The sequence below is a fragment of the Papaver somniferum genome, unplaced genomic scaffold (assembly GCF_003573695.1).
Source record: "Papaver somniferum cultivar HN1 unplaced genomic scaffold, ASM357369v1 unplaced-scaffold_33, whole genome shotgun sequence".
In the NCBI taxonomy this organism is placed as follows: Eukaryota; Viridiplantae; Streptophyta; class Magnoliopsida; order Ranunculales; family Papaveraceae; genus Papaver; species Papaver somniferum.
This window is the reverse complement of record NW_020644373.1, coordinates 827,591-851,353: the sequence shown is the minus strand read 5'-3', so window position 1 is coordinate 851,353 and position 23,763 is coordinate 827,591. Positions and strand designations below refer to the sequence as shown.

The window sequence follows — 23,763 nt, the reverse complement described above, 5'->3', positions numbered from 1 at the left end:
AACCAATTGGCAATGAGTGGAGTGGCTCCACACCTTATATATTAGGATCATAAGAAGATAGTAAGCAATGTGGGACTAAGATGTGACTAAGACTTTCCTTAATCTCCATTAGGTACACTCCCACCTAATCTGGTACCCCTGTTGAATTCAGTCTCCCTAAATACATACCTCCAATACGAGTGATGTTACACGGACCGTGTAGAAAACCGTGAAAAATCCCGGGTGGGAAATGGACGACAGATATCAGCGTTCTAAACATCGAGATTGGGAATGAATAAAGTGGGTCCCATTCCCTTCTCTCACACGACAATTGTCCCGGGAGATTCTCCCGGTTCACAAATCATTTTCGCTCCAATACCCCCTTTTATGCACAGTTACATAGGACCTCAAGCACAAAATGGAGTCAATAAACAGGTACAAAGCGAAGGTGCTACAGAGCCCCTGCTTCTATAACCCCTCTTTTTTACAACACTATGTGGCAGCTAAATCCACCATTGATTCCATCTCACCCAACCCCACCAGGACAAATAGGGGTCATGTTTTAAGAAATTAGCCAATCAAACCTTGACACGTAGTGGTGTCAAATTCTTGGGGTATAAAAGCGGGGGCTTTAAAGCATTTTCCCGAGGAAAGATCATCTGTACCTGACACTGACGCGGCTCTACTTTACTTTACCAAACACTAACTGTTTCTTGTAACCCATAGACTTATTATAATCACTTGATGAACAATCAGAGCTGTATATATAATCTGTCTAGAATCATGTGAAAACTCTTGATCAACATCATGAAGAAAAAGATCATTCCATCTATCTGTTGAGATTTTTTCCATTTCTGTTTTCATCTGAATCACACGGTCTTATTAAAGTATGAAGAAGTGTATAATGTCAAGTGGATATTTTAGTATGCAAGAAAATGTGGAGGTGAGATTAAAAATTAGATATATTTTTCTTCCATGGAGGAATCACTAAATTTGGTGTGGGAATTAGAGACATAAATAAACCACGGTACAACGTACAAGTAATGTTCTTTAAACTATGGACTTAATGCCAGATTAAAAAGAAAAAGTAATGTTGGTGTTTGGGAACTGTAAAGGTTAAGGCTAGAAGAAGAAATTGATGCATCAATCCAACACATGATAGACATCTGTGTGGTCGGGACCTATCATTATAGTGGGTCCCACTTTAGAAATTTCCCCAAGGAAAAGCAATAACCGCAAACTGAGAATGTCAAATTGGCTACATTGTCGTGGCTAACAGGTCGGCCTGGCAGTTGGCGTGGTGGGATACGTACTAGTTTAGGTTGGCTTGGCTTGACTTGGCTTAGCTTAGCTTAGCTTGTATCCACTCCACCTCCTACCAAAATGCATGCTAATAAACAACTTAACCACTCCTTCATCAACCGCTAGCATAAAAAGTGGGGACCCGTAACCAACCAACCTTTCCCACCATGTGCGCACATGCATTCTCATCTCTCTCTTACTTTCTGCATTTATTTTCTTAAGATACACTTATTTACAAACCAGACCCCAGAATAAATACGTATCCCATTCCCAATACAGCTCTTCGTATCTTAACATCTCTCAACAATGGCAAACCAACTTATTTCTGGAAAAACATCCTCATCGTCAACAGCAGCAACGTTACTCTCTCTGGTTATCATTTCCGTATACAGTCTCTCATTATATTGCAACAACGGAGCAAATAGTGCAATGCCTTTTTCTTCCTCTTCTTATTCTTCTTCAATACGGGAGGCATCAAATAATACAACAACGATAACAGGATATATCTTGATTGTTATAATAATGATAGGAATTACAGGATTACTGATTGTTGCAGCTAGAGCAACATTAGTCACATGGATTACTGTATTGGTATTGTTAGCATTGGTTGCTGGTAAAAGAAGGAAATCATTAGTACGTGAAGGTAGAAAGATTACAACAGATATTACTGTTTATGCTATGAAGAATATTCTTCTTAGAGATAAAAGCATTATTGCTATTACTTTAGGGATTCTGAGCTTCATTGTTTTCATTCTAAGAAGAGTATAACAACCGGGGGAATCAATACTGGATATTGAAATCTGATTTCATGGGGGTCTTCTTTGAAATAGGGGTTCTGTAATTTGTAAATACACATATTTATCACTAATTCTGATATGGAATAAGATCAATTGGGATTTGGAGGTAAAGCAGTAGATTAACTTTTTTTTTTTTTTTGCTGATGAGGAATTTAGGGAGGATTAGAATGAGATTTTGCTTTGTAAATTTTATTTATTTTTGGAAATACATTGTTTAAATTGGAAAGAAGTATAAATTAGCTTTTAGCGGTAATTGGTAATTGACCTTGATTATAAAAAAATAAAATAAAATAACGCAAAGAGGTTTCTTTGGGCCTCGTGACCGATGATGGTGTTGTTTTGCGGCCTGCTGATATTTTTGTTTATAATTGAGACAATGATCGTGATATGTGTTTGGATGTCACAGGAGTCTCTCCGTTTACTGGTGAGGGTGTCCGTTCTTTCCAGCCTGGTTTATCCCTAAGAGCAATTCCTATGGAATGAACAAACTCAAAGTTTGTTCATTTTGCTCCCATTATGGAATGAACAAACATGGAAAATGGATGTTCAAACCATCAGATTTGTTGGTTTGAACATCGGGTCGGTAGAACCAGCGCGCCTCTGTGGTAAAGACGGGCGTCATGTCTAGCAACGCTGGCGTCAGAAAGGAAAACGCTAGCGTTTGAATGTTGAACGCGCATTAGCAGGTATAACGCCCACGTGCTTATTAAAAACGCCAGTGTCAGACCCAAAAACGGTAACTGCTCCACCTGAACGGCTGAAAACTCTTGTGATCCAACGACTATAATTTTTTGAATTCTATAAATACTCCTCATTTCAACTCCAAATTCACACATTCTACACATTCTTCACTCTCAAAGCATCTATAAAAATGCCTCCCAGAGTTCGTTCTGTTAGATTCACTCAACAAGAGGATTTAGCTATTTGTAGAGCCTTCGTTTTTCACACACAAGATGCTGTCTTTCGTAATGTAGCCGTATCGACATTGACTTTCTGGGAGAAAGTTTTCAGAATGTTCACCGCTGAAACAGGAAACATTTATGGGCGTGATTCTCACGGATTGTCACATCGTTTTAGTTCAATTAGTAGCCATGTATTGGAGTTCATGGCTTTACTAATGGGGAATCACAAAAATAAGCTCAACGGTGAAGCCGAACATGAAGTGGAACCAAGAACTCTAGCGATGTGGACAGTATCTCACAGAGGTCGTCCTTTCGACTTCCATGCTTGTTTCAACATTCTTAGGGTGCTCAACAGATACGATCCCCTACTCTAGGAATTCCACCACCCACTGAGAATTAGAACGCCTATGTAGTAGTTGTTTAATCTAATGTATTTCTTTTATTTTCATGTATGATGTGGTTGTTCAATGCAGTATGTTTTTATTTATGATGTTAATATTGATGGTGCAATTTTTAATCCAGGAAAAATTAAAATTACTGACGTGCAAATGTAAAGATAATCGTAATAACATAATACCATAGTGAATCGATTTGTCCTACAACTTCAATCATCCCACTCCACCAAAAAACACCTGGGACATTCCCAGAAATGCCTTCCATATGTGTCTTCTTCAGAAGAAGTCCTCAAATGCATAAAGATCCCGCAACCGTGCTTTGAGCATGAACTGATTCTCTGTGGACAGTGTTTGTATTCGTGATCTCCATATCCATAAAGCTTGCAGTGTAATAACTCCTTTTTCAATTTGGCTTTAAGTTTGAAGTTTTTGCAGAGTGTTGCAATCTTTTTTTCTTCTTCTTTTTTAATCTTCATAGCATCATCTAGCATATGTGGTTCCTCTGGACAATTGGGATCTTGACATTGCAAATACCTGAGCTTTTGCGGTTGTGATTCAATCACCATTCTGATGCGTGAACAACCTTCCCGCGGACACTTTGAAACATAATGGGCAAACCTCTTTTGCTTCCACACATAATATTTGCTTCGCTTTGCCTTTAGAAAACATGGTGGATGATGAGAAAGAAATCGGTTGGTTTGGTTTTGAATAAAACCTAGTGATGTATTTATAATAGAAAATAGGCGTTGGTAATTCGAACGGGCGTTCAAAGGAAAGTCGCAGGCGATTTTACTTTGAACGCCAACGACTAAATTTCCATTTCCAACGGAAAACTTTTCTTTCTCAACCTATAAATTTCAATCCTCCTATCTCCAAAATCACATCTTCTTCTTCTTTTTTCATACATCTCTCCTCCTTTGCAGAAATGTCTGTTAGAAATCGTGGTCCCAAGTTTACTCAAGAAGAGGATATTACTCTATGAAAAACATATTTCTTTCATAGGATAATCACTGGTGTTTTTATTTCTCATGACAGTTATTTTTGGGAAAACGTTTTTCAATGTTCGTCTCATTGACGGGAAACCCAGGAAACCGAGATGCTCGTCGATTGCGTGCTCGTTTTCAATCTGTTAGGCTTTAAGTCCAGCCATTTCTTGCTCTGGTAATAGAAATTGATCGAGAAAAGTTCAGCGGTGTAACTGAAGATGAAGTGATCCAAACATCTCTTGATAATTGAGAGGAAGCTCACCATAATCCTTTTCGTTACGAAGTGTGTTTCAGAATTCTAAAAGATGGTCCATCTCAAGCACATCATTACTACACTCGAATGCCGCTGCCGGAATTTATAATGGAAGAAGATGTTGCTCTTGTTCGATGTTGGTTACATTGTATGGCGAGACCAATGAACAATGACAATTTCTGGGAAAGATTATTAGGACATTTTGTAGCATCGCGGAACGAATCCATAAGAAACAGTAAGAGCCTAGAACTAAGAATTGCATTCATCACTAATGAAGTCAAACATTATACTGAAGTATTGTGGATGGTTCATCGTAGAAATTCCGGATTATCCAACGAAGAATTGGAAACCATCGCTCAGACCAAGTTTACCAAAGAAAGCGGGAGAGAGTTTAGGCATTTTGAATGCTATGAACTTTACAGAGAGAATGTCGCTGGATTTGATGTAGTTTGATGTTTTTGTTGTGGTTTATTAAAACGTAGTTTGATGTTATTTGCAAGTTTAATAAATTGTAATAAATTTCACTTAATCTGAAGTGGAAATCTATTTTAAAATATAAACATTTTCATTCATTGATATTACTGCCAATTCTTGTACAAGATATAAACTTATTAGACAATAATAAAAACTTCAATAAAAATCAAGTACAAGTTTTGGCCTTCTGTTTATCTTCATTTGACGTATTGTCCATTCAACGCGCTCTTTGACAGTTTCACCTTTGTTTTTGAATTTTTTGTTCTTAACTTTCAAAAATGGAGCTCTTCTTTGCCTTTTAGCGGAACATTTTCTTGGAGCAACTTCAAAAACTTGCACTTCCCTCTTACAATTTTCAATCTTTTTAAAACTCCCACATATCTTAGAAACAACAGCTTCAAGTTTTGTATCGCAAAAAAGTGTGATCACCTTTTCATCCATTGAGAATTAGATTTTAGAAGAGAAAATTCAAGAGAAGTGAATTTTGGTGTGAGTGAATTGTTTGAATTCGATGGTAATTTATAGAGGTAAAAAGTGAATTTAAAAAAAACATGTTGGCGATTTTTCTACAAACGCCAGCGTCATATGTTCGGACGCCGCGTCGAAGCTTCGGATGCCGGCGCTTTTATCGCAGACTCCAGCGTTTTTCCCTCGGATGCGCGCTTAGTTATCTAACGCCCAGTGCTTTACCATAGTGGAAAAACCAGTTTGGCCATCCACCTGGCTCAACAAAATTTTGCATCTCACCATTGCCATAGGAATTTCCCTAAGCAATGCCATTTCACGCAAAAACAAGAAATATCTCGACAAATGTGCAGCTCAAGGGTATGGGTTTGGTGCTTTGACCTTTTCCACGTTTGGTGAACTCGGTGATGACACAGTTGAGTTTTTGAAGAGACTGCACAATCATTTATCTAGATTTGATGTTAATGCAAGGAGATGTAATTTGTTTTTTCATAAATTAGGGATAGTTATTCAGAAAGGTGTTGGAGCCCAGCTTATTGCTAGGATTCTAACTAGTCTCTTATCATCTTTGTCTGTTGTCGATGATTATGATTGAAACGTATCATTCAATATGATTTTTTAAATAACGGAAATGAAGATATATATATATTTTCGAACCATCATTTGGGGCATACATAAAATTTAAAATTTTCGGACATGTACTTGGTTATTATGACCCTAAGGCCAAGCACTATGGTCATCAATTTTCCTTCCATATCCCCTAAATATAGAGAAACTCCTCAAAATTCATTTACTATGACGTCTCGTATCCCTTAAAACGAGGGATATTCCTTCCTTACATTTGAAATTGGATCAAATCTGATCCACCTTGTAGGGAAGGGAAATTGCACGGATACTGAGTTTCAGCTCAAAAACCTATTTTATGGAAATTCAGTTTCCATATGATTTTAAACGCATACTGAGTATCCGTTTGAGAATGTTTACTTTTACTCTTGTTTTTCACTTTTAACTCTTGTATTTCTACTAAACTCTTAATTTCCTATTATATCTCCATTTTTCTCTCTTCAAATTTTTTTACTCATAAATAATAATTATTTAAACCCGTGGAAAAAAATTGGGAAAAAAAATGATAAATCACACGCAATCTGAGTTTCCGTGCACTGCAGGGAAGGGATGAAAACAGACCATAGTGAGGCTGCCTTGTGACCCATATCCCTTCCCTACATTTAAGGGATAGGTAAGTGTTTGACGGTGAAAACAGTTTCTGCCGGTTTCGGTAATTTCGTGTGATGTGGGTGAGAAACAAGTCTAAAACCTAAACAATGTACTGCAAGGGAGTACTTTAGATTCGAGAGATGAATCTGTACAAGTCCGGACTAAACCAAGAAATGGCCGTTCCAGACTTGCTTCGGTCACAAAGTGGAGGAGAAGGGTTGGTTTTGGGGAGGGAAGCGAAGAGGGTTTTGAGACCAGAATAGTTGATTCTGGAAGAGTAGTGGTTTGACGACTTGTATCAGAAAGTGGAAATCTAACAGATGGAAATCTAGCAATTGTTTTCTGAGTGTTGTATGCTCCTGAAGAGAACTTGTTGTTCGGTGGAAATAGGTGAGACCTATTTATACAAGTCGAAGTGAAACGTACTCTGGTTTCGTAAGAAATGGAAACAGATGAGTAAATGGGAGGAGGTGGTAACCGGTAACGCCTGGAAATGATGTTCCATAATGAAGGAAAGCGTTTCACCATTACTCCCTGTGTTTACTAACCGCCTCATCCTTATGACACTGTCTTGTAACGGGCGTAGTGTACGCCGCATGCTGTAAACTGCCAAACCAATACCCCAATGAGCATCCCCCAGTTTGTGACATGTGTTGATGTCTCAAGTGTTTTTGTGGAAAACATGTAGCATGTTGCTGCTGTTTGGCAAGTTGAGATTGGGAGACTTTCCGGCTCGGTGGTAACCTTCGACGGTCGAGATTTTGCATCTTGAGAGGAAGGGTAGCCGTTGATTATTGCAACCCTTCGTTTGGTAGCCAGTGGCATGAAGGCGTGGCCAGCATGGCTTTAACATGATTAGGCATGACCAAGCTAGGATTTTGGCATAGTTTAGGCGCGGCCAAAAACTAGGGTTTTGGCTTTGTTTGGGCGCGACCAAAATTAGGGATTGGTGTCAGGCCAAAGGTTTCCATGCGCTAGATGGTAACCTTGGACGGCTAAGATCTACATCTTAGATGGAAGGGTGGTCGATGATTGTTGCAACCATTCGTTTTGGTAGCCAACATCGTGAAGGAAAGGCTGGCATGGTTTTGGGACAGTGGTGCGGTTGGCATGGTTGGCATGCCTTGTCGCGGAGATGTGGCTGGCACAACGTGCCATTGACACATGTGGTATGGTTGGCATGCCTTGGCGCGGAGAGGTTGCGCGGCATGCCATTGGCACATGTGGCGCGGCATGGTTAGCATACCCTGGGTGGCGAACTTGGACAGTTGAGATATGCATCTCAGATGGAAGGGTGGCCATTGATTGTTGCAACCCTTCGTTTTGGCAGCCAGCGGCATGTAGCGGGGCCGACATGGCTTTGGCATGGAGACGTGGCCAATCTAGGATTTTGGCATAGTTAGGTGCGGCCGAAAACTAGGGTTTGGCATTAATTTGGGCGCGGACAAAGTTAGGGCTTGGCGTTGGGCCAAAGGTTACCACGCGTTAGCTGGCGACCTTGGACGGATAAGATCTGCATCTCAGATGGAAGGGTGGTCGTTGATCATTGCAACCCTTCGTTTTGGAAGCCAGCGGATTGAAGGCGTGGCCGGCATGGGTTTGGCACGGTTTAGGCGTGACCGAGCTATGATGTTGGCATAGTTAAGCGCGACCAGAAACTAGGGTTTGGCATTAGTTTGGGCGCGGCCAAAATTGGGGCTTGGCGTTGGGCCAAAGGTTACCACGTGTTGGATGGCGTCCTTGTACGGCTAAGATCTGCATCTCAGATGGAAGGGTGGTCGTTCATCGTCGCAACCCTTCGTTTTGGCAGCCAGCGACATGAAGGCGTGGCCGGCATGGCTTTTGGCACGGTTTAGGCTTGACCAAGCTAGGATTTTGGTATAGTTAGGCGCGACCAAAAACTAGGGTTTTGGCATAGCTTGGGCGCGGCCAAATTTAGGGCTTCGCGTTGGGCCAAAGGTTACCACGCGTTAGCTGGCGACCTTGGACGGCTAAGATCTGCATCTCAGATGGAAGGGTGGTCGTTGATTCTTGCAACCCTTCGTTTTGGCAGCCAGCGGCCTGTAGCGGGGCCGTCATGGAATCGTGGCTGGCATGGTTCTCCATTGGCACTGTGGCGCGTCTGGCATGATTGGCATGCCTTGGAGAGGAGATGTGGCTGGCACGGCATGCCATTGGCACATGTGGTGCGGCTAACATGGTTGGCATGCCTTGGCGCGGAGGCGTGGCTGGCATGGTTTTCCATTGGCACGGCAGCACGGCTGGCATGGTTTGCCATTGGCACGGTGGTGCGGCTGGCATGGTTGGCATGCCTTGGCGCGGAGACGTGGCTGGCATGGATTTCCATTGGCACGGTGGTGCGGCTGGCATGGTTGGCATGCCTCGGAGCGGAGATGTGGCTGGCATGGTTTGACATTGACACGGTGGTGCGGCTGGCATGGTTGGCATGCCTTTGCGTGAAGACGTGGCTGGCATGGTTTTCCATTGGCACGGTGGTGCGGCTGGCATGGTTGGCATGCCTTGGCGCGGAGACGTGGCTGGCATGGTTTGCCATTGGCACGGTGGTGCGATTGACATGGTTGGCATGCATTGGCGCGGAGACGTGGATGGCATGGTTTGCCATTGGCACGGTGGTGCGGCTGGCATGGTTGGCATGCCTTGGCGCGGAGACGTGGCTGGCATGGTTTTCCATTGGCAAGGTAGCGCGTCTGGCATGGTTGGCATGCCTTGGCGCGGAGACGTGGATGGCATGGTTGGCCACTGGCACGGTGGTGTGGTTGGCATGCCTTGTCGCGGAGACGTGGCTGGCATGGTTTTCCATTGGCACGGTGGTACGGATGGCCTGGTTGGCATGCCTTGGCGCGGAGACGTGGCTGGCATGGTTTTCCATTGGCACGGAGGTGTGAGAATTAGGGTTTGGTATGTACGAAGATGATGTCGGTCAATACTAAGGGTTTTTCCGTGGAACATGACACATGTATTAAAAAAAAGGTACCTTGGTAATTCTTACGTAGGAATGTTAAATGATTCAATAAATGCGCTAGTGGTTGTAGTGACGTCATGTCAGATGTAAGGTTTTACGATTTTAACCCTAAGCTAAAAACCACCATCAACATTAAGTCCCCTGCTTAGCTCGGAACAGGAGCATTGTTGCGAGGTAAGCATAAGATGGTGACATGCCAGGAAAAAATCGAAATGGCAAGTCATGAAAATATGGTCAGGAAGACCCGACTAACCTTTTTCGAGAGCTAAGGAGATGATGTGATTCTTGTGTTGGCGGCCTTACGTAAATTCTACTCGTGGTGTTGCTGGATAGACCTTGAAATGGTAGAGGCGGTTGCTGGTTGATATGCAGACTGTCAGCTTGGCTTGGTCATGCATCATCTTGGATGGGCTAGGGAACGTGGAGGTGCTGGCTTAGCGAGTTGTCGGTGTTGGTGCGGCTTGAGCGGAGCCGCTGGCGTTGGTCGGCTTGGAATGGGAGCCGCAGGCGTCAGTCGGCTTGGAATGGGAGCCACAGGCGTCGGTCGGCTTTGAATGGGAGCCGCATGCGTCGGTCGGCTTGGAATGGGAGCCGCAAGCGTTGGTCGGCTTGGAATGGGAGCCACAGGCGTCGGTTGGCTTTGAATGGGAGCCGCATGCATCGGTCTGCTTGGAATGGGAGCCGCAGGCGTTGGTTGGGTTGGAATGGAGGAAATGGTGATGATGCTGGAACTTTGGCTATCAAATGGTGGTGATGGCTCCTGACATCTTTGTCTAAATTAGGGTTTGGCATGTTGAAACCCTAATTATCGCTCCTTACTAGAATCGCTGTAGAATTCTCGTACGAACTCGGATTTCGATGCTCCGCCCCTCCATCTGATCGGAAAATAATTTCCTATCTCCCAATGAGGGAATATTTAGGTATTAAGCTCATTAGGTAGTATAAAACATCCTGACAATAAAATTCAGGAAGAATTCAAGAGGGATGTTGCGGGCCCGAGGTAGCATAGTCGCTCCCAGTCATCTATTCCCGTTCATGGAGCAAGAAGGAAACTTTATTCTGTGCGAATTCCAGAAACTCCATCCGCATGAAAAGAGGTACTGACCCTCTTCTGTTTTCTGTTGCTCGTCCGGATCCGTGCTTTCGTCTGCAGTGTCTCTCCAGTGGATTCCAAAATTTGTCAAACTCCATTGCATTCTTGGGACGGATGGATGTGGTTGCGTTTTTGGTCCATCCTTGATTTTAGGTTGTTCAGTGCCTGGACCTTCTGATCGCGATGACAATATGTTGTGGATGCTTATATTGGTCGAAATCTTCCGGAGACACTAGATGAAATAGATGAGTTGGGAGACGTTTCGTTGGCGATGTGCTACTATCAAGTCTTCAAGGACTTGGTTCCAAGTGGCATCCTTCAAACCATCTTACGAATCTTGGACTATCGTGTGGAATGGGATGTGGTGAGCAGTCTTAGTTATGCTTCTGTTAGATCCGATTGCTTGGCCGAATATGTGAATGTATCTTTGTGGCGTGCATTTGGAGTCTTCGGTGCACATGTACGGCTTCATGTTGAGAAATTCTTGCGGCTCGTAAAACTTAGACAGTGATGATGTTGAAATCAGAAATAACCTGGTTGAGGGGAGTGAAATCGTCCCATGCTGGTAGTCCCCATGTGTAGCCTACTTTCATTGCATCGCCTTGAATCCTCGTCCACGGGATTTGATATAAGCTTATCGTACTCTTCTGGATGTGACGCTGGGGTGATCAGAATATCACATGATGAAATATCCTGGATAGTGAAGTGGTAGGAATGAGAGAGTTATATTGTTTATCATGGCTCCCTATGTTTCTTCAAGAAAATGTCTCAGCCGCGTCTCTGGAGTTATCTCATGAGTCTTTGATGGTCGTCTGGATGGACTGCGATGAGCAGTCCCTAATCGCATTTTTCTTCAGTTTCTGAAGTTGTTTTCCTCTGAGCAGGCTTGGGATCCTCCGTGGCTTTGTAAAGTGTTGAAGGCATCTTATGGACAGATAGTTGATGATTTTCTTGCGCTGCACCCTTGAAGACTAGATGACCTTGTTGTGGCTATGGCCTTTTGGTTGACCGTGTCTTTTGAGATTTGACAGTGAAGGGATTCCGTGTATATCTTCAGTCCCCAAGTATGGTTTACATGTTTCCATATCATATGGTCAGTGGGTTGAACATGATAAAGACATCACCGTCGCGCGTTCGTACTGGTGATTTTATTACTTCTTCCACGTGGATCTTAAAATATGGAGGAGTACAGGTTACTTTTGTAGTGATTGCTGCTGTGGTGAATCTCTGGATGGTGTCAACAAATGAGCGACAAAAGTTCTTGGTAGAAGATGTAATGAGAAGAGACTACATTGTCTTGGTAACAAAGTAGGTTGGCTGGAATTGTATGGGAATCCATGGAAGTAAAAGGATTGGCTGGACGCGTAAGCGAGCAAACTGTCCATGATCACGAGTTTTGGCGAGATGGATCAAAACGCGGTCATGACTACAAAGGTGGCTGGCTGTGATCATGATCCTTGATATGGGGAGCGTGGTGGTACGACCCTTTGCAGGAAGAAACGGCGTTGAAGCAGCATTCGACTCTTGGAGAGGATGTTGAAACTTAAGGAGCCAAACGTTGAAGCTTCGGCTTCGGATCCTGGAGCATCTTATGGAGAGAAAGCTGAAGCGGATCGGCTGCTTGAGCGAGCGTTGAAGCGGAGCGACTGTCGGAGTGAACGTTGAAGCAGAGCCGCTGCTGGAGGACGTTGAAGTGAAGCGGATGTTGGAGCGAACGTTGAAGCGGAGCGGCTACGTTAATCAGTGTGCTGTCAAACTGGACACCCTTCAAGCGAACAATGGTTGGGAGTCCCCAGTTCCATCTATCAATCGTGCTTTTCAGGAGAGGTTGGGGTTTGGGAACGACTTCTCTGGTTGGAAACAGTTGCTTCCCTGATGCAGTGCGGTTGAGGGATGCGAATATGTCTTGACGCCGTGCGTACAGAATCTCACATAAGTGTTTCGTCATAGACTGCACGATTTTGTGGGCGAAGTCTCCAGAAATCATGCAGCTCCTGACAGGAAGAGATTCTCTGTGAACTTAGGGGGGTTGCTGATTTTCTTTGCCTCGATTTTGGAGAAGTCATTCTTGATCTTTACGTTTGATGAAATTGGATTGTTGATTCCCTTATACTGGGCGTTCAAGATCAACGCTGGAAGGATGCAAGCTGCTGGCGCTGGAAAGATGCAAGTCTTTAGCGCTGGAAGGATGCAAGTTGCTGGAGCTGTAAAGATGCAAGTTGTTAGCGCTGGATCGGCTTGGATTGGGCGTTGTATTGGCGTGGACGCTGGCTTGGCGTGGCACGGACTGTTGGCTTGTCATGGCGCTGGCTTGTTATTGCGGGCCCAGTTGCCTCTTTCCATTTTCTAGATGGTGGATTTTCAACAAAGGTTAAAATCGTAAAACCATAAACGTAACGCTCCTGATCCAGCAATCAGCTGAGTATTGAGGCTCATGTCTCTCGTTGAAAGCATGAAAGCTCATGCCACAAAATCTCTGACTGAGAATGTTGTCTCTTAGAGTACATGTAGATGTGTAGTCTCTCATCTGAGGCAACGACACATCTCATGAATACTGAGCAATTTCAGTAATTATTTCTATATAGAATCGAAATATTGGACGGCTCCTAGACAGCATGCCTGCTAGTATAGAGCAATAACGTCTTCAGGATACAACAAAGTGTTCCCTGACTATATAAAGGAAATATGACGTTTCAACAAGCTCATGTTTCTCAATTCTCAGATAATTAATGCTCCTAGAAAACAAGCCTGCTAGTATAGATTCATTAGTTAATTATCTATAATCGTTAACTGAATACTCAACAATATTCTGCGATTCTTTGTAATATTTCGTCACTTCAATTCGTGGTTCTTCCCATCAGAATTCCACGGGTTAGTGATAAATATTCAACGTACGGGAATCTGAGCAGCTCTCGAGTAAGCCCCTACCAAAATGGTGCAAGTGTAATCAGCAATAATGCACAAACGAGCACCTGAATGCGCATACGAGTATTCCAAAACACGAAGGAACATGAACCTATGCAAAATAGGAAGAAAAATAATAATAATAAAATATTAACAAAGGCGTCAGGGGACTGGACCCACCGGCCGGTCGGTCACGCCGTGGCCAGTCCCACGCTCAATTTTATAGTTTATCATATTTTATTATTTTTCCTGATCCCATGAAAATTCCTTGATCTCATGATATTTCCCTCAACTTATGAAATATTATGAATTAGGGAGAAAAGGCGCACGGGACACGGGCTCAATGGCCGGCCGACCATGCCCTAGCCGTGGCCGGCCCCACACGCCCATGCCTTATTAGTTTAATAATATTTGTTTCCTCATCCCATGGAAACTCCTTCACTTCAAGTAAATTCCCTAGTTTTAACAAACTTCTTGGATTCATGAAATTTCACCAAGTTCATGAAAAATAATATAAAATTAAGAAAACCGTGGGACCGGGCCATAGTCGGCCAGTCATTCCTTAGCCGGTCCCACATATCCCTTATTTTATTATTATTATTTTTTATGTTTCCCTCATTTTATGGAAACTCCCTGATTTCAACAAAATCCTTGGTTTCAACAAACTTCTTGATTTTATGATATTTCCTTAAAATCATGAAAATATTATAAATTAGGAAAAGTGTCTTGGGATCGGTCTCCTTTGCCGGACGGCCATGCCTCGGCCATAGCCGATCCCACACTTCATGATTCCTTCATCATTTTATTATTTATTCCTTCATCTCATGAAGTTTTCCCGGTTTCAGCAAAATCCCTGATTTCTTCATATTTTCTCAAAATGTTGCTCAAACGCGCATCAGAAAATATTGAAACTCTCAGGACTGAGACACGTACATTATGGTGACACGGGCATGTCTCCTTTACCGACCAAGGCCGGACCTCAGGCTTGCAAAGAGCCGGTCCCACGTGTTTTAACAATTTTGACCTAATTTGCTCAATTGCTCATATTGGGTCCAAACTCTTCTCAAACAACTTGGAGTTTGCTCAAAAGACCATCAGATGGTCCCACGATCACCAAGGGACGGTATCATTCCCTCTTGGTTGGTCTCTCATCTCTCCATAATCAGGTTCTACTACCTGACGCTCACACGAGCGCTACCTGGAAGTTTACTGTTTCGCTGATTTCGACCTCTAAACGTGCTCAAAACTTAAAAATATTCTTGGAAAAATATTGGAAATTTTCCGGGCTTGAAGATACGTATGCAGACTTTGAAAATATGACTTCAGATGAAGATTTTATGGCGTTTTCGCCGAAAGACCGAGTTCTGAATTTTCTGGTGACGTATTTCGGCAAAGTTTTCGTATATGCACATGGATTGTTGTTCACACATTCATAAATCAACAATTTTATGCTTCCATGGATAAAACACAAGAGAAATACTTACTCGGGTGGGCTCTGGAGTGTTCAAAGAACCAGAATTGCTTGTATCAACGTCAACAACACCATTACTTTCATTCTATTTCGAGTTCTAGGGGGTTTCTTTGTTGCTATCCTCCAAATAAACATCACTAGTGCTCTCCACTTCCACGGAGACATCCTCCTGGATATTTTTCAACAATCAGTATTTTATCTACGAAGCATCATAATTTCTTATGCGAAGAAATACTTACTTCGGCCTCTCTTTCAACACTTGAGTCAGAAATCGTTTTCCCAGCAGCAGAGAATTGAAGACCGTCAATACTTGATGGCACAAAGTTCTACAACAGAATAACAAATATTGGTTTCACGATCCTAATTACACAGAGGAAGAAGTCACAACAAAAGATTATTGATGACTCACCAAAGAACCAATTGGGGATTTTATGGTGTTAGGTAACAACGTATAATTCTTGCTCCTGCCCTCTCCGCCATGAATAATTGCTTCAGTTTCTGAGAAGTCTACACGTATTCGAGATCTTACATTACGACCGTCCTGTAGAAAATTTTGATACAATGATCAAAATATAATTATCATAATTTTATGAAGATTATGAAAGGGTTCATACCTGTGAGCATCCTGGAGATGTCTTTCGTTTATCACCAGAAAGATACTTCAATCTTGGTCGAGTGGAAAGCATCACAACAGAAGGAGCATTTTTCACCGGAGGTTGACCAGTCATTGCAAAATTATGTAGACGTTCAAGCTGCTGATCCCAGAAGTCTACATAACCTGGAGTTACATAAGTAATTTTATCGGAGCAAGGAAACCAGTAAGCGCTTCCTTCCACATGTGTGCGGCAGAAATGGGTCCTAAATTACTCAACCAATGGCCTTCTCCTTCGAAAAGTCGGAACACACTGATCCATACCCATTTGCCGAGCTGACCTGTCAATGTTATATTCCTCCATCGAAAGCTCTCCATATATTTCTGATATCAAGTGACCAGAAGTGCAACTCAGCATGAAAGATCTCTCGCCGTCACTCAGGCCTGCACCAGATGATAAAACTCTACTCTCTCCAGTATTGAAAGTTGTCGACTGGGAAATACAAGAAGGAATTGACACCCATGGACGAAAATTGAACTCAGATTCATCGTCTAAAACATCAATGAGACGTGTCTTGAACCGAGGATGCTTTGTAGACCAACGCATAATCCTGGCATTATCTTTTTAAGAGAAGACGTGACGGGCATCAGCACTCGGTTCTGGCAGGATAGTACGTGGAATAGGAGCATAGTTCTTAAAATGTTCCCACAAAAGCTTGGAGAAACATCGTATTGGCATAACACTCGATCTTCATGAAGCCATTTGATACACTGGAGTCTATAATCAGAGAATCCAAATTAGAGTACAAAGAACCCAGGAATAGACTTCCTATCGGGAGTTGCTCACCTTGAGATATCTTGATAGCAAAGGGAATCACAAATGGTTTCAACAAAGTTCCACTGTCTTCGAACACATCTCTGGACAACCATAAGCATAAGAAAGCAGCAATAGACAACGTCCGTCAACAGGACAGTCAAGAACCTCATCTCTTAGCCACCAACGCGTTAACCAGTAAGCATAACAATATTTGCCAGATGCCTTGTTGATCCGCTCCATTTCCGCTGTCAAGATGTTATAAATTGTTGTCTCTTCAGTTGAAATACCTTCAGGAAGATTACATGTGATTGGGAAATGCAACAAATCCGCCACATCCTCGAAGGTAACAGTAAACTCTACCCATCTGCATATTGATCGATTTTCAACCATCAAATATAATTTCACTTTCTTACTTAACTACAATAATATAGTAAGTGGTAGGAAAGAGTTCGTATCCACAGAGAGGCTTTTGTTGTTATGTAATTTTCAGTTTCTAAGATAACCAAGGGGGATTTTTGTTTTAGCAAATATAATAAAATAAAGTAAAGAAAAGCAAATAGTTGGAATAATCAATAAGGAGAAGATATTGGTCATGGGATAGTATCATTCACAAACATGTATTTTCATCAATGACTAGAATTGATATTTTAATCTCGCATTTATTAAAAGTCCTAGGGTAACTTGATCGCAAGAATATCCCGTTAATTCCATAATTTCATCACAACCACATTAAAAGATGCGTATGTGAATTCTTCCTAGAAAGCAACCCAAAGTGTAAAAGCACAATTAAGTTTAACTCCCTAAAAGCTTTAAGATTTATGGAAAAAGACTAATCAAAGCAAACAAACGTGTAAAAGCACTAATTCGTTTTAACCAAGGTTATGATTCATATGTGACTAGTAGGATATATCACTACAAGCACTACCCACAATTATGCTACTAAAAATCAGGGACAAACAAATTTTTCGTATTGAAAACCCTAATATAGCTCTAGATATGAAAGCAAATCGGATTGATTCCGGACTCAACCAATCAAACAATCGAATCATATGATAAAATAAACCATGAATCAAAAACAATAAAGTTGAGACAAAACTAATTCATAGAATCAAATAACATGCTTGAGAAATCAACTTTTATCCCATAACCAATAATTGTATTTAGTTACTCATAATAATGGAGTTCATCATAATCATAATCAATAAATTAAAGAAGATGAAAACAAACGAAAGCAAACCCTAGAAGAAGTTCTCTCCAAAGCTCCAAGTAGAAAATAATACGTGATCTTTTTGTAGCTTTCCTCTTTCCAAAACTAGGTCTTTAAAGCCCCAAGTCCAATACAAAGATGTCCACCAAGCCCATATGTGAGGAATACCCATGTGAAAATATACCCCAAAAGTGGTCGCCAGAAAACTGGTAAAATGGCCGAACTTCACCGGAAAAATAGTCGGAACATAGCTCTGGTGACCGGCAAAGTCCACCCGGTCACCGGTTAACGATTGAACTCGGTCTGGTCAACTGAGTCACTCAGTCAAAGTTACTGAGTCAGGGTACGAGTCAGGTGAGTTGGATTCAGAACAATGATGTCAGCTAAGTCAGATCTGGGTCAGTGCTAACTCAGCTGACTTAGTTCTAGGACAAATCCACTGCAAAGGTCTAAGCTTCTGTTGCACAATCATTTCTTGTCACAGCTTCAGCTTCAGCCATGATGGCTCTATATTACCTCCACCAAAACAAAGAAATCACCAACACAATCTTAAATGAAACCATTCATTCCTGCACCTCAGCTCAGAGCAATAGAAACATCTCTGCTTGAATGCAATCATTTCAACCTCCAACTTCAGTCCAGTTCAACCCACATTCGCAACACAATCTACCAGCTTTACTTCCTAATATGCAGTGTGACATCTCAGGCAACCTGTAACACAGCCAGTGCAATTCATGGATGCGACTTCGTATCTTCTCAGCTCAATTACACAATCACTTCCTCGCTGCAACCACCACTCTGTAATACCCATTCCATGCCTGCAATATTCAACCTGAGTTGAACCCAAAAACATTCTCATTTGGGTTTCAAGTCCTCCAACAACAGCTAAAGTCTCATCTGCACTTCATTCTTATTCTTGTTGAGAGCCACTTGAAATCAGCTCCACAATCTTCCATGAGTCCATTGTATACAACGTGGCACAAGATCCAATTCTTTGCTTTAAACTCAACAAAACTCAAGACTGCAACCTTGCAATTTCTTTCCACATGAACTAGCAACAATCTCCATTTCATTCACAACTTCCCTGTAAACAATGACAACAGCATCCCACTTGCAACTGCACCCTTCTCCGCATTACAGCTCCAATCTCAGTACAACCAGCATCACAACAACACCAATGACATCCTGCCATCACCAACTAGACCATAAACCCAGTGCAACCTAAACTGCAGATTCAAACTACAAACAACATGACTAGCTGCCTGCAATCATCATTTCCAGTCCACTGCAAACCACCAATTCATCTCTGCCTAGCCATTGTACATGTAACCTAAACATTCATCTAGACAACATTTCAATCCTGTAGCTGTACCACCATTAGCAGCAACTTTGCTCCAAGCCAATCAACACCACAATCCCATTCAAACTTACATTCCACCTTCATCTGCGGAAAAATCAATAGCACCAGCTTATCTTCCCATGATAATTGCAGTTCACCTGCAACTTCATGATGAACCTAACCCATAGCATCACCACCTGAACCCTAGACATTCATCTATAGAGATTCAGTTCAATCTCACCTGCGCTTCCTTGCAACCTGCTATCACATGCAACCACTGCACTTTCTTCTTTGCTCAACTTCTCAAGCCACTGTTGACTGCAGTTCATACACAGTCATTCTCGGATTCATAATCGACTCCATCTTATCTTTAATTTCAGTGGAAGTAGCACCACCTTCATCATCTTCTTCCATGTCTCTGCAAACAGCTGCAATAACACCACATCTCTTGTTTATTTCCTTCTCAGTTCTTCCATCCTTTAGCAGCAGAATCCAATTCCACCAGGTTATCACAGATCTTCAAAATCAACTTCAAACCCCATATGGTACCTACAATCATCAGCAGTTCTTCAACACTAATGAAAATCACATCATCTCAAGTCCTTGTTCTTGACAGAATCCCCAAATTCTCTACCATCTCCTTGTTCACTCAGCAGAAAGCAGATTCATACCAAATCTCACTGTAGCCTTGAATCTGAAACATACCCATGTTTCTAATTCATATCACAACCCTAAATCATCCACCATTCTCGACCAAATCCAAATCCCAGAGATTCAATATCAGATTTGAATTATTCTTCTCATCTTCACCAAACCCTAGTTTGAATTCTGCTTCAATCATTAACCCATCTTCTCTGTATTGTTCTCTCCATTAAACTCTCTTACAGCAGTCACTCGATCCCTAATCTCCCATGGTGTTCTTCTTCAGTTCATCTTCTATGAATTCCAGCAGCTGAGCCGCTGCTTCTCATTTTCTGTTTTTCAGACGAAAAATAATTGAGAGAATTGTTTCCTCTGAATTTTAGGTTTTGTGTAGGAATTGATCTGGATATAGCCACCCAAATAAACTGGATAGGGGCCAGCCAAAATCATATATGACTTTCCAGTTTCGCAGTCCATAAAAATTGAAACCATGTATATACACACAGTGAAGAGCTTGATTTGTCATTACAAACCAATGATTTTAAATGTTTCTATTACATCCTTTCCCTCATTCTTTTCTCCAATTTTCCCTAAATCTGAAACCCTAATATTTTCTTCAATCAGAAAATCAAAATCAAAATCATTCTCTTCTGAAATTTGTTTTTAAAAAAAAAAATCACTCATAAATGTCGCAACTTAACTCTTGATAAAACTGTGGATGGGAATGGTATTGATAGTGATGATTTACCAATTACTACTACTTCAAATGATGAGCCTGTGGATATTCAAAAAGGTATGTTGATTTTATTGTTCTTTTTAAGTTTGGGTTCGTTGTTTTATCAGTTAAATACTAAAAATAATGGAAGTAAATCATGAGTATTAGTGGGTGGGTGGTGGTGGTGTTAGTGGAGGATTTTTATCTGAAGATTGGTTTTTTCACTCTATCAATTGAATTATTAAACTTGGAATCAAATCATAAGCATGGATAGTTATGGGTGGTATTAGGTAGTGGTGGGTAGTGATGTGTTAAATAAGATGGTGGTGGTGGGTGGGTGGTGGAGGATGTTTAGTTTTTCAATTGTAAAAAGCTATGTGTTTGTTGTAATTTATATTAAATTTTCATATCTAGCTTACTTATTTCGTACAAAAATCTCTCGGGTTCTTTTCCCTGTTGCTTTTGTGGGTGGTGTTGGTGGATGTAGCAGCAAGCTTAGTTCCAGAAATAATTATCTTTGATTGTGTTTTTATTGTTTAGTTGAATGGTTGATAAATTAATGGATACATAGCAATTTTTGTGAGTTGTTCGAATGATCGTTGCACTCAATTGTGTTGTTCAATAATAATGCACAAACTAAACCCTTATATAATTATTACTCGGTGATATTCAAATTTTTGAACTTATATATATTATATAAGTTGAGAAAATGTTATCTGTGCCATTTTCAATGCTTAATTGAGTACCACGGTGATATTCTGTAAGACATGTAAATTAAAAAAAATTGTGTTGGAGCATATGGTATAGGTAATTGATCATGCAGTCGAACTTTCTTCTTAACCCTTTACATCATTTTGGGATTTTCGTGGATTCTAGGGAGACGCTTTATATTTATTGAATTAGAGAGCTAAACAGGGTTTTTCATATGGTTACTTTACTGGTCCACTTCAGTTCATGCCCTTGATAGGTCTAACTTTTTTAGAATTTCTTTATCCTACGATAATACATTAGTTTGATGAGTTCACGAAGTTGCTATCATAATGTATGGGTGTGTGCAGGATTTGGGAGTGGGATTCTTAAACATGTAGTGGAGATGCAGGTCCATACTGTTAGAGCATTGCTCGGTCGAACTCGCATGCGTTGCTATCTCAAGCATGTTTGTCAATGTTAGTGATCAAAACTATAAGTCTTGATTTCTAGTCTATTATAGCTAAGTCTCGGACTAGGATAGAAAGTGTAGTTGAGCTCAAGGATTTCATGGCGATTCATCATACAAGTAGAAGAACTGCTCAAGGAACCGGTGGAATTTCTCGACAAAAAGGTATGTGAAGACTTGAACTTATTTATCAACGAAAAGTCTATCTACTCTATCTCTTACTCTTTGAGAAAAGAAGTCGTATGCTATATATATAGACTTTGATTATACACATTTGGTATTTCGAGCCGAGTATACCTCGCCTATCCATATCTCGAAATATGAGTTGGTAAGCTTTTCGCTTTAACCAAGTTTATCTTTACCATGTGACGAAATTCATGATATGTTTCAATCATCTTGAAAATTGCTTTGACGGGAAATGGTGTAACAACTATATAACGTCCTCTAAGAATGTTTCAATGATTGAAATGAGAGTTTAGATTACATAACCAATGGTGGACATAAGCATTGTTATGGAAACACATTTATGTATAAGTCATTTTCTTTGAACCAAAGTTTGCAAACTTTGTTGATCAAGAGAACCGGAAGAATGGCGTGAGCCAAGTCCGCGAACTTCCGAAGTTCTCAAACCCGAGAATTTCTGCTGGAGTTGACAAACTATTTGCGTGAAACTAAGTCCGCGAACCCAGTCCGCGAACCGACGAAGTTCTCGTACCCGAGAATTTCTGCTGGAGTTTGTAAACTCTACCCGGTAACTTAAGTCCGCGAACCTAGTTTGCGAACTTGAGAAAGGTTATATATCTGAAGATGAATTCTGAACTTAAACTTAAAAAGACTAAGGAATGCAGTTTGCAAACCGTGGCTATAAAAGTTCATGAACCGATTCGAGTGAATCAAATAATCTTTGCTTCAACTGTGTCTTGTGTAGTACATGATATTTCCTTGCAATTGAACAAATCTCTAACTAGTTCATTTGAAATCATTTGAACTAGTTATGGTGAAGAAGAATGTGGTTGATATGGAATGCTCATATGGCTAACCTTTTGGTTAACTATTGTTGAACCAACAAGTGCATACGTTTGGGTACGGTTAGCAAACCTAGAAGCGTGCATTGTCAAGTGTGTGTAACAAGCTAAGTTTTCGATCTAACGGTTGAGAAATATTAGCTTGAATCTAAATGAGGTTTTCATCTAACGGTGGATATTGATTGCTTTGTTATCAAGGTAACTTAATTGCAAACCCTAATTTGAAAGACTATATAAGGGGAACTCTAGTATCTGTGCAAAACTAATCCCCGCACCTTACGTGTGATACTAGTTTGCATACTAGAGTCGGTTCTCCTTTAATATTTGGTTTTCTTCTTCTAAAACCAGGTTAACGACTTAAAGACTTCATTGGGATTTTGAAGCCAGACCGATACTACCTTTATCGTAGTTGTGTGATCTGATCTTGCATCTTCTATTGTACGAGTACAATCAGATTGATTGGCTTGAGATTGATATCTCCGATAGGAAAGATATAAAAATTAATCACAAACATCTTCGTCTCATTGTTTGTGATTCTGCAACATCTTGTTTCGCTGCCATACGATTAAGATTGTTGTGAGGTGATTGATAACTCTAGGATGTTCTTCGGGAATATAAGACCGGATTATCAATTGGTTCCTGTTCACCTTGATTATTATCAAAACACGGAACAAAACCTTTTAGGGTTATCTGTGGGAGACAGATTGATCCTTTGATAGACTTGTATGTGTGAGATAGATTTGTTTACTGTCAAGTATTCGACTTTGGGGTCGTAGCAACTCTTAGTTGTGGGTGAGATCAGCTAAGGGAATCAAGTGTGAAGTATCCTTCTAGGATCAGAGGCGTAGGGAGTACAACTGTACCTTGGATCAGTGGGAGACTGATCGGGGTTCAACTACAGTCCAGTCTGAAGTTAACTTGGAGTAGGCTAGTGTCTGTAGCGGATTAATACAGTGTGTGTTCAATCTGGACTAGGTCCCGGGGTCTTTCTTCATTTGCGTTTTCCTCGTTAACAAAATTTCTGGTGTTTGTGTTATTTCAATTTCCGCAT

General features: G+C 41.2%; 1 protein-coding gene across 1 annotated transcript; it reads left to right on the top strand.

The window, feature by feature from the left end:
* Nucleotides 1–1,587: 1,587 nt before the first annotated feature.
* LOC113341999 lies at nucleotides 1,588–2,049 on the top strand. The gene has a single exon (XM_026586670.1). The coding sequence runs from the start codon at nucleotides 1,588–1,590 to the stop codon at nucleotides 2,047–2,049; it is 462 nt and encodes a 153-aa protein (XP_026442455.1).
* The last annotated feature ends 21,714 nt before the right edge of the window (nucleotides 2,050–23,763 follow it).

Excerpts from the sequence above, each read along its gene's own strand:
- LOC113341999 (XM_026586670.1), top strand. The coding sequence starts at position 1,588 with ATGGCAAACCAACTTATTTCTGGAAAAACATCCTCATCGTCAACAGCA.